Source organism: Apostichopus japonicus, chromosome 15 (assembly GCF_037975245.1).
Source record: "Apostichopus japonicus isolate 1M-3 chromosome 15, ASM3797524v1, whole genome shotgun sequence".
NCBI classification, from domain to species: Eukaryota; Metazoa; Echinodermata; class Holothuroidea; order Aspidochirotida; family Stichopodidae; genus Apostichopus; species Apostichopus japonicus.
This window is the reverse complement of record NC_092575.1, coordinates 16,279,169-16,291,529: the sequence shown is the minus strand read 5'-3', so window position 1 is coordinate 16,291,529 and position 12,361 is coordinate 16,279,169. Positions and strand designations below refer to the sequence as shown.

General features: G+C 37.1%; 1 protein-coding gene across 1 annotated transcript; it reads right to left on the bottom strand.

Moving 5' to 3' along the window:
* Positions 1–1,370: 1,370 nt before the first annotated feature.
* LOC139980743 (uncharacterized) lies at positions 1,371–10,352 on the bottom strand. Its single transcript, XM_071992633.1, has 2 exons — positions 10,203–10,352; positions 1,371–4,977 (listed from the first exon to the last, which is right to left on the bottom strand). Exons 1-2 carry the CDS (start codon positions 10,223–10,225, stop codon positions 3,513–3,515), a joined length of 1,488 nt encoding a protein of 495 aa, XP_071848734.1. The 5' UTR covers positions 10,226–10,352; the 3' UTR covers positions 1,371–3,512.
* Positions 10,353–12,361: the final 2,009 nt, after the last annotated feature.

The window sequence follows — 12,361 nt, the reverse complement described above, 5'->3', positions numbered from 1 at the left end:
ATTTGTTCCCTGGTTATCATTTTCTTTGAGCATCTAGTTTTGAAAATCATCTAGATTGAATTGAAAAGGTTGTTTCGGCTTTTCTTTATTTTCTGAGATTTATCTGTCGAGCCCCCCTGATAAACATAATTAAGCTGATCGCCAGCGCCCAACATGAACATGACTGATGTTGTATATTTGCTTTATTGTGTATTTGCATCCTGTTGGTTGTTATCCTGTGTAAAAGAAAAGGATTATATTATAGCTGTCGTGCATTGGCATTATCTGCAGATAGGCTAGGCTACAAACAACTGATAAAAAGTACTACGGGCCTAACGTTAGGCTCTAAATGTTTGGTATTGTATAGCAGTAGAATAATTCTATTAGACACAAACCCAAGCGTCATCTTTAGTTTATATGACAGCGATCTTTGCGAGTGACAACTGTCCCAAACAGATCAGAAAAATCTTGCTTCATTTGGGAGATATTCTAGTTTAAAACTCTGAGAACTGTCATTTTGTAACTCTGTGATGTCATATTACCATTTATATATGAAAGGTTTTACTCTATCTATCTGTTTGTTTGTTTATTGTTTTTTCATATTTTAAGGTGAAATGCAAAGAGCGTTGACACTGAAACCAATGCTATCATTAGCTCTTGTCAAGAGTTTTAATATTTTCAGATTCAGCATTTGCAAAAACCCACCTCCTTTAAAGATAATAGACATTGTAATAAATAAAACAAACATAAACAATGGGGGGGGGGTGGCTCGATGACGTCATATTTAGACTTGATCAAATCTTCGGCCTTGTGAAGAAACACTAAACCTGTGATATCTCCCAAATGGAATCAGATTTTTCTCAGATGTTTTCGGGGAAGTTGTTCATGGATGTTATTTCTATCGTTTAGACCAATCAATGATGGTTGACACTTGTCTCTCCTTGGCGGAAGAGGAGGGGGAAGGTTGAGGGGGGAGGGGTTGAGGGCGGGGGGGGGAGTTGTTCATGACAGTTATTTTTATCACTTAGACCAATCAATGATGTTTGACACTTGTCTCTCCTTGGCTGTAGAGGTGTGGACGGTGTAGGTGTGTTATTCATGACAGTTATTTCTACCACTAAGACCAATCAATGATGGTTGACACTTGTCTCTCCTTGGCTGTAGAGGTGGGGAGGGTGGAGGGAGGGGGGGGGGGGTTGTTCTTGACAGTTATTTTGATCACTTAGACCAATCAACGATGGTTGGGATTGTGTCTCCTTTAAACAGATAACTTAGAATATCATCACATATTATGCAACTTATATGTCAAAATATCATTTTATAATATATTTTTAATTTTTATAATATCATATATTATAAAGAAAGAAGCATTCTTGCTAGATCATTTTTCATGATGACATTTGCTAACTGCTGTTGTCCAAATGCACTCATAAAATTATCAACAAATTCTAAACACGTGCATGTTTCTTCACTATACAAAATGTTACTATAAGTTAAGGTTTTGATAACAAGATACAGACGCTTTCTAACAATTTCTGTTTTCTGTAGTTCAGCCCCCGGCCAGGAATACTAATGAAAAACTTATTTTCTTATAAACCGATCTTGATCTCAGCACAGTAACATATGAATTAGTGAATAACCAGGAAGCTTCGCTCATATATGAATAACAGATAAAGTTTCGTAGCGTGAGAGCTAGGGAAGGAGCACATTATAACCCCAACTATAAGCAGTACGGGAAAACCAATTAAACAAGCATATATGAATAGCTTCAAAATCATAATTAAGAATGTTTGCGATTGCTCTTTAGCTCTTTCAACTTGATTATAATAGAAGCGAAACAAGGAAACAATTACTGGGCGTTTCTTATATAAAAGTTCTTTTTACGAGAAGTGATTAAACGTAAGCAACAATTGTAGATAATAGATGGGAAACAAAATATTACTCTAAGAAGAAAAAATAGTCGTCTTATTTCTAATTATTTATTGCTCCTTGACTTTGTCTTAGGAAGAACACAACAATACGTAACTGGCAAAACAATGAAGCTTGATAAATGATAAACTACGTTTGCTTTGCAAAGGCTAGCTGTTAATATACTTGTCTGTCTTATGGTTTATTTTTAGCTAACATTAAAACCGATCACTATTAATGAGATTTTTAAACTGAAAATTACCAATAGAGTCACTTGCTTTCTCTTTGCGGTTTTATTGTTTCTAGTTAATAATTGCTGCCTGTTTTTGTCTTATGATATCCTTAATAAGCTGTTTACTAGATTCGATACAATGTAGATTTCTGATTTATAACAAAACACCGAAAAATCAATTTTCAAATTTTTTCATGCAGCGTTTATTTTCCGAAAATGTCCGGAAAGTTTGATTAAAATTTCCGAAGAATACTCAGTAATCGGATTGCAATCGATAATTGTCTTTTTCAAGAGAATAAACGTTAATTAATTAATTAATTTATGTTTCCATTCAAATCTACAAACTTCTTTGCTAGACAATTGTTTTATAATACTACCAACCACATGCAAAAACAACACAAAGGATCTTCTTAATTATTAAACATTTTACTTTCTGATTTTTTTATTGACACTTCAGTATAGGCTGTAAGTAAGCTAATGAACTACATTATTTTTTTTACTATCAAATATTATAGAAATGTTCAAATAATGTTCTCAAGACGCTTGCTTTATTTCAAGATCAGATACAATGGTGATTATGATATATATAAATACTGAAAGAACAAACGAAAAAACGAACAACAATAACAACAACAACCTCAACAGTGCATGAATATTCAGATGATCACCTCTGACACAGCTGACTCATTTCTGATTTAATAATCTAAGAAAGTGCTTGTTTTTATAACTATTTACTTTCGTATACATAAGGTGTACCGAGCATACACCCGCATGCAACGTAATCGCATGAACGACATTAATAATTAATGTTAATTACAGAGTATATAGCCCTATTACACGGTGTGGGTTATGAGTCTATGGCACGTCTACGTGCAAACTTTACTTTCACTTGTTTCACTTGATTAATGTACCGGTATATGATTTGGACCATACTGAATAACTGGTATCAAACATACAATAAATGCTAACAAAATGATAATCAAAGTTAAAAAAAAAACGGGATTGGAACGATGTCTTGTACATAGCAGACAGCTAACGTGATTATATGTCATGTTAATTGAAAAGCCTGGTGATAACAGACTATAACCAGGAACAACTCCCTGCTATAACTACAGGAATTGCTTTGCTGTCCTTTCTTCGTGCAAGACAATGATAAATACTTGTATAGGCCTACTTGCATTGCTAACATATATTTTTCCCAAATTGCCCCCCCCCCCACCACTGTGCAGACTTCTGCGTGTATTAATATGTGTGTCGGGGGGGGGGGAAGGGTGTCCCTGTCCCCTCACATTTACCTCTCCCATTCCACACCTGCTTCCCCATGCACGGAACTAAACATATATACATGCCGCACCAAAATGAAATGGAAGCAAATTGTGTGGCGACCAGCCAATCAGCATGCCGAGACTGATTCATAATTCGTTACCTCCACGGTGTTGCTACGACGACGCCCTGATACCAAAGATTTGAAGTCAGCGTCTTCTGCAATAATCTCGTACGAGCGATTGTCGATTGATAGATCCGTCAGAGCCCAATTCGCTTGTCTTTTACCTCTACTCTGATTCGGACCGATGCTCGATGTTTCGGTTGGACCGTCTCCTTGTTGATCTAGCTGAGATGAATTGTCATCTCGAGGAGATGGGATTCCTTCAGCTCGGTCAGACCGTCCTTTGAAATCCCCTTTAAAGAAACTGAATGCGCGCAGATGAAAACAATCAAAACAGGTTGGGAGGACGGTGCTGTATGGTCTAACTGTCGTAGTGTACACGTCAGAAGTATCGATGTTAGTACAAGCTGCCCGATGTTTACTGAGTTTGACAACATAAAGCCTTAACCCTAAAAACAGGTTAACGGAGAATGAGACTAGTAGGAGGACCACAGATAATATCACATACGACAAGCCTGTTGAACTGTTATAACTACCGTATAACCGATATACCGCGGTAGCATTGTTTATTGACCCTTCATAGGAGACTTGGCAAGTAACCGTCATATCGTCAAAACTGTCGATACGATTTGTGACGTCAATCGCCACAATGGACTGTCCAGGCCAATTACTCTGCCATACTGATAAAAAATTGGGTTTTATTACCCAATTAAATTGAGCATCCATAATGTTACATTTACATATGAAAAGAACATTAGTGACGTTCTCCGTGACATAATACAGAGAGATTTCCAGTTGCTGTTGTAAAATTATTGGTCCCCAAGAGCAATAGGCATTATACGAAGGAGTAAATATTTTATTTGGCGGGTAATTCTGTCGCGCAGAGCAAACCAAGGTGCTTCCGTTAGATGACTGAGAAAGCGTGGTTTCAATACCTATCACCTTTCGGCCAACTTTGGGCACTAATTCCGTCCTGTTGGTTATATTCATATTACTCATAGATAAAAATGATAAAGTCACTTCAGGCGTTCCATGATCGACTGAACAATTCATTTGCATGATTTCGTCAACCAGATGAACAGGGTATTTGTTTTTCGTCTTACATAAAGGGTCCCCTTGATTAGGTCTAATAATTACAGTTAACGAGGTTGATTTGGCAAAAGATGTCGCATACACACAGACGTAAAGTCCAGCGTCTCCAGCCGAAATATTATCAATCGTAAACGAATGCAAAATGGTCGAATATTCCGTGAGTTCCCCTAAATGGAATTTGTATCTCGTTCTTGAATCATTACCAAGCTTTCCCCATCCTTTAACAAAAACGTTTGGTTCCCTCGAAATAGTAACGGATTCCTGTCCGGGTACACGGCACGTCAACTCAACGCATTCGTTTTCAAAAACGGTTGCTTCTGTATGCTTTGCCGACATTTGATATGTTTGGCAAGCTTCGGTCAACTCCACCATAAGTACACTGATGAGTGAAAACAGTACAAGATGAATAAACATCATTCTGGTATCATACAGGGAAGAAAAGTTAGGTACGAAAATTTTGCAAAATGAAACCAGAAAAGGACTTAAAACAGTAAACAAATTGTCTAAACAAAAAGTCGACGTCTTTTATCTCGGTCTATGCCTGCATGTATATTTAACAGCCGTTTCGTATTATGTTCAGAATGATATTAAACAATCGTACAAGGAAGTATAATGCACACGCAGAGTTAACGGTTGACATATTAAGTACCATTAAAAATGTCAAAACGTTTACGCGAAAACACTACCGATGACGTCAGAATTTTATCCCTTGATTGTCTGTATAAATGATATTGTTGAAGGACGTTAACGACGGAGAGAGGGCCTTGTGCTATAACGATCATTATAATGCAAATAGAACGGGTTACCACCGTCAACTTCCCCCACCCATTATCTTCCTCTCCTCCTCCTCCTCCTCCTCCTCCTCCTCCTCCTCTAACTCCTTCTTCTTCTTCTCCTCCTTTCCTATAAATTTCGACAAAAACTTTCTGTTGGATAATCGTCGATATATACAAGAACAGAAATATCCCTATTTGGTCGCATAATGCTTTTTCTTTTTCATTCTTTTTTTTCTTTTTCCTTTTTCTTTTTCCTTTTTCTTTTTTCTTTAATAATTATAAGATGAAGTATTATTCCTCTTATAACCTTAAATTTCGGACAGTATTTTAATAAATCCACTGTCGGTCCTTGATGACCCCTGCTGCCTTTACAGTCAGCTTGGGTTTCTCATTTATTTTTAACGTTCCGTTCTCTTTGTTCGTTCATTCCGTGGTATGATGTTTCTTCTGCATACATTACTGCGCAAAGGAAAAAGCACCAAAGTGATGGCGCTACTGCAGTATCAGCCTATAGATTGCAACAGAACTTTTACAGATAGTTACTTAAATGGATAATTACCATGGTGAGTCTTTGTATACGCTATACGTAATTGCTTTCTTTTTGAATTTTCATAACTAATAGCAAACCTTCTTTACATATTCCACGTAAATTCTTATTTACGTAAATCAGACAATATATATATATGAATAAACCGTTTGTTACATATATTCGATACACCGGTTTTAGATATAGCCTACGGTATGCAGTGTCGGTATCGGCCAGCAAATGACCGTATGTGCCTAATATCTGTATAGGTAAAGTTTGAATCAACTTCCATCATTTGCCGATCGACCGATGCTGCTTGTTTTTACAAAAAGTTGACATTTTCCGAGCTTTGACTTCATAGTCGCAATGTTTAAAGCATGGATTTTATCTTCTTCTAATAACGGTATATCGGCCGATATTGGAATCTAGGTTCTAGTTGGAATCTAGTTGGATATAGGTATTTAAAAAACAATATTACAGTATTTTCTGTGCAACACAACACAATACATTGTGCTTTACGGGTCTCCTTTTAGATGTTATTACTTGCTTGGCAATATAATACGTCACTTCGGTGGATATGTACGGTCATACCAGGATACGGTGTTCGAACATGGAACTCTTATCCTGAACCGAATGTGTTCGAGTGATACGAGTTGACCATGGAACTTCCACCATGAAAGTATTATAGCCTGACATTCCGATGAGCTGACAATGGATCGAAGTACGACCATGGTTTAACCAGGGCGTGGTTAGAGTAGCAGCTCCTGGTTTAACTATCATGAATATAACTGTAAATCACCAATTCATCATACAAGGCTTTTAATATTGTAACTGTGTCATTGATTAACATTACTGACTAACAATCCAAGTGGATGATTTTTTTAAACAAACAAAAATTGAAGACACCATAAACAAACAAAGTAAAACAAACGAACGCAGACAATAACAAACAGATATCTGATTTAATATGTTGAGTATTTAAAGGAATCCTCATACTGATATGCTCAATCAATATATACCAATTGAATTCAAAGTTGCAAAATCTCGGTCGCTGCACCGAAGCTTTGGAACGACCTACCACACGACATAAAGACTGCCAAATCTCTCGCCATATTTAAGAAAATTTTAAAAACACATCTTTTTAGTTTCTCTACGTGATTTTTTCACTTTTATATACTCGTGGTTTTATCTAGACTGTTACTTTTGTACAAATCTATTTTATGTGCTTATCCTTTGTTTTCTTTTTTATAGTTTTTGGTCTGTTTTATAGTCTTCTCGTGTTTTAAGTATTTTGTGTTCGTATTTTACATACTGTTTAATTTCCGTTTATGTGTTTTCTAGACTTTTTATTCCTTTGATTTCTCTGTCTTTTTGTGCCTATTTGTTTTAGGTTTTGTAAAGCGCCTAGAGGTCTTTTGGTATTTGGCGCTATATTAAGAACTTATTTATTATTATTATTATTATTAAATGTTTCAGTTATTTTGTTTTCGCAACTTATCCATGGAAACCCACTTAATCGTTCGCCAGTTGCAATTTATATGACTGTTTATATATTCTCCTGGCTTCAACTGATATAAATATGGGGTTACACATGAGCATGATACGCTTTGAGCGTACACTTACAACAAAAAGGAGTTAAACCCCTGCTGGACCTCGCAAGAAGTCCTACGGGGAAGCGTACAATTGTACTGACGCTTAAAGCATAAACTCAATTTAGCGGACAAGATCGAAAATACCTCACATTGCAGAAGATTTCTGATTGGTGGACGACCAGACGTGTATAAAGTTGCCAAAGCGAACTGTGGGCAACATTTTGTTACTATAATGTGTTAGTTACTAGTGTTAAAAATCATATGTAAGCTTGAATAATGTCGCTCTATGTGTGAATTAGGGAATGTGCAGGTACTTTGCCCAGAAGTTTCCGTCAGAGATTTCTGAAAGGAATTTTCAGTCATTTCAGAGGCAACAGTGAGCTTGTCAAGTTTCACGGAACTATATAAAATGTAACAGCCACCTCTGTTTTGTATTGGGCGTGGCTTAAGTTCCCCACTACTTCATGTTGTTTTCGGGATAATAGGTTTTTTTTACCAGGCGTGAGCTCGAATTGACCAAGCCAAAGGTGATGTCATCAGGTCATTGATTGGCGTAAAAAATAGGTACACTTGTTATCTTTTCGCAATTTGTCTCAAAGTTTCCTCTTTATGACCAGGATAGGATACAATGATGCATGGATACGCCACAATCTCCGGTACCCGGTGCACGCTTTACAACCCTTTCATACAGTTACAAAACTTGCCAACAAGTACCCAATCCATAGGTCAAAATAATTGTGAGAATCATAAAGTATTATTGATTGTGTTACTGTGAAGTCACAACTACTTGCTCCAAGTTCATCGTTAGTATACAATATGTGCCTACCATATATACTACTACTCAAAATCTTGAGAACAACATGTAGCCAATATATTAGATGGATTCGAAATGTCACAAGGATGCTCAGAATGTGTGCTTCATTGACGTGTCAAACAATAAATTTACCTCGGACTTCATCCTTAAAAAAGTATTTCGCTAATCGGCGATTTGATGTCACTTGCATGTCACAACCTGCCTTGACTTTCCATTTCCTACCTTAGCAGGTGAAAATTGCTTGCTTTGAAACTCTCGGAGCCGAAGGGGGAAACAAGGTTGGCTTCATATCATGGAAGTTAATTTTAAAGGAATATTCCGGTGGCTGAAGTTGATTGCTTAACAACATTGTTTGAAATTGACTGTATCTGTAGACCAAAAGCACATTCACGTAACATTTCTTAATGGCGAAGAGACTATTATTATTATTCTTTTGGCGGGGGAGGGGGAAGGGGGAGAAGGGGGAGAAGGGGGAGAAGGGGAGAGGGGGTTAATTTGGTAATATCAAACAAGTGTATACATCTGACAACAGCAGAGTGAATGAGTTCATCATGGGAACTGAGTTGAAAATGTATTTGTTGTTCTTTATAAAATTTCAATCATTTTATCCACAGAGGAAAATGAGTATTTCTACAAAAGTGTTACATATTGAGGACATTTTATGAGAGTTACATATTGAGGACATTTTTAAGAGCTACATATTGAGGACATTTTATAAGAGTTACATATTGAGGACATTTTATAAAAGTTACATATTGAGGACATTTCATCAAGAGAACATTGGCAGCTATAGACATTCATTCCAAATGTATCGCAGTTCAAAGAAATAGAAAAACAGCAAGGAATAAATAGAAAAACAACAAGAAGATTATCTTGGAAAGTAAGTAAAACTTTTGAAAAAGAACACCTGATGATACCACAAACCACATATTATCTGCATTTTGAGATGCTTTTCCCTGGATGCGAAATTGTTATCCACTGTCAGGGTAGGAGGTATATGGTACCAGGAAGTTGTTCCGTAACAACTCCCTGATCGTATACATTCAATCATCCGAATACGTTACCTCGAGGAAAGGGACAGTCGAGATAATTGGAGATAGGATTTTCAATTAACAACGAGAGAATATTTTGTCTCTTCAGAGTAAGTTTGATAATGTCTGCCACTATGATATCCCTTTAATTAACAGACGGCTTGCCATGATGTCTGTTAAGGAAGTAATCCAAACAGAATAACATCATTGTTTCGAATGATAAGGTGACCATGTGGTCAAACCAGGGAAGTTCCTTAAACTTTTGAAGAAGGAAATTTAGTTTTAAGTTTCGTTTATGTCATGGCCTAGATTCCTGTGAAATACATTTATCTGTTCAGTTTTATTGGTTTTTTTCCTTTCTAAGAATAGCAAAAGGATGGACACGGCAGGCCGGGAAAGGATCAATATCATACAAAGAAAATCAAATTAAACATATTATCTCCAACTTTTGTTTTCTTTTCTCTGTCTCAAAGCAATATCGACCGAGCTAACTTGCGTTTGGGAGACCATGGAGGTAAAAACAGATAATGTAAAGTGTAACTCAGGATATGATTACAGACACCCTCCTAATTTTGTTCCACTAGTGAAAGTATTATAGCTAAAGAGTAATAAAAATAAATCCATTCGCGAATAACGCCACATTTCTTGACTCGCTGCAGATACTTTTATTCAGCTCACCATTAATCAATCACCTGCAAAAATTAATTTTGGAATTTTTGGACACGAAAAAACACGTGCTCCTTCCATTTTGTTTCTAATTGACCTTGCCAGGGGTTGTTTTATGTGGCGTTAAAAGCTGTTAAATGTTTTACGTTTTGTTATAATATATTTAACAGAATGTAATCCGACACCGATTAACCGTTACCACAGATGGATGAGTTCACCCATGATCACTTTTAAGTTCCTTCCGTTTGCCTCGTAAAATCATCAACAAAAATGTATTGGATTTCAATTCAGTTTCCCTCCGTCAGGTGTATCCTTAGACATTGCAGAGTCTGTTATGTGAGTTCCATTCTTCTAGGTCAGTTGGGTGAAAATGAATGGCAAAGGTAAGGGGAAGGGGGAGGAGGGGGAGGGGATTCTGAATTTCCCACGACTGATTAAGGTAGTGGGCATGGAAGGGCCATGGCTTGGTCCAGGATGGTTGTGGCTCGGGTATGGCCAAAGCCTACTCCAACAGGGAGTGTTGTGTCTTCGCCCTGGAATATTTTGCTGTTAAAAGTTTAAAAGTCAAGTGGTGAAATCTGAAGAAAATTTATGTCATAAAGTTAGGCCTATAGTCAGGTCTAAACGCAAGGTGGTGCTTATAGATACTATATTGAACAATTGTGTGGGGTTGAAAAGGTGTGTAGCCTAACCGCCCGCACACCCCCTTTGATCCCCTGGTTTCATAGTTCCAAGGGGGGGGGGGTGTTCTACTTCTTCCCCACTGAATGTATAATATCTTTTAATTGAACGTTCCCCGACTGACGGTGAAGCTTAGGGAAGGGGGAGGAGAGGCATAGCTCACTGGCTCCTTTCCGCAAACCACTGGCTTTACGATCTTCTTCTCACTCCCTCTGTAAATACTTGTAACAATGTAACGGACGGTAACCGAAAGTAGCGGGAAATCCAGTGGGAGAGAAATTTTCGCAAGATGTTAGGGGCATACATGAGATGACTACAGAGGGACGGACATAATTGCGAAGCAAAGTTGACGCTTAATAAAGACAATCACCAAGTAGGCCTATGTACTTTTGAGACAAACTGTACAAATTTTCCGATAAAAGTTGTGAAAAAATGAATGGATGAGGGGGAGGGGAGAGGTAGATGGTGGTGGGTATGAATGAATTTAACACTAAAGGTTGCATTGGCTTCAACTGGTCCATTTGTGGTTGTCATGCACAGGGGGCTGGGATCCATGAATCGTGAAATTTTCTGATCTTGATAAGTCAATGAAATGGCGGCAAAAGACTGTTTTGTTGACAATTTTGAATATTTCTATACTCCGTTTCAGTTGTAACAGAGAGTTGCTGGCCCCTGAAGGGTGTACATACCATTTATTGTGTTCACTGCTTGAGGAAGAACAAGACGATCATAGCAACTAATACCGTACATGACGCTATATAGACGTAACACTAGATAAACTGCATTCTTATATTGCCTACCATGCAGCTGTTTAATCAACTATACAAACAATAATAACTATGATGAACTTAGACTAGTATAATAATCGCGATATCAATCAACACTATTGAGGTAAATCATTTGATCTATTTGATTCAGTGGACACAGTTATACTACCTACTTTCATCGCTTGGATGAATATTTTTGGTACTGTTTGCGTATAGGACTACACCTCAGGGGTATTGTAAAAATAGCCGAACAATAGGTGAAATAACAAAAGAGATACCAGTCACAATAGAAACCGCAAAATGAAGCTAATTAACGTCAAGTTCAAGAATAACAATCGAATTCTTTATCTGATACCATATTCCTGGTTATACAGAATGTGTGAGTTATTCTATACTGTATAGCAGCAGCCAGCAGCCAAACCCTGCAACGTTAATGGAATATTTTCTGAGATTTGTGAACGGGGTGAAATAAAACGAGGGTTTTAATCAGCTATTGGTGAAAGGGCAAAAAAAAAAGTCCTGAATCATTCAAAGTTAGAGTGAAATTGCAATTCATTCACATGTGTCATACGTATATAGGCCTATTTTGCAGAATGATATAGGCTAGGTCATACTAATTGTTCAGCCTAACGTGCATCTGTGTATGTATATATCACATCTTTATATCTAGCCTATACAAATAAACAACAGCAAAAAATAGTCACAGACTCGTGAGAAATTCCTGAAGAGAACAATCGCTTTTCACAAAAATTGAGGTAATCGAAAGAGAATCAGATGCTGAATAATATAATAATCATAAACAAGCATTTTAAACAACAACCAATCTTTCGAACTGATTCAATAACAAAATATTGTCCGTTCATCAAATTTTGGTACAGTTATGAGGGAACATTTCCTGTCCGTGGCATGT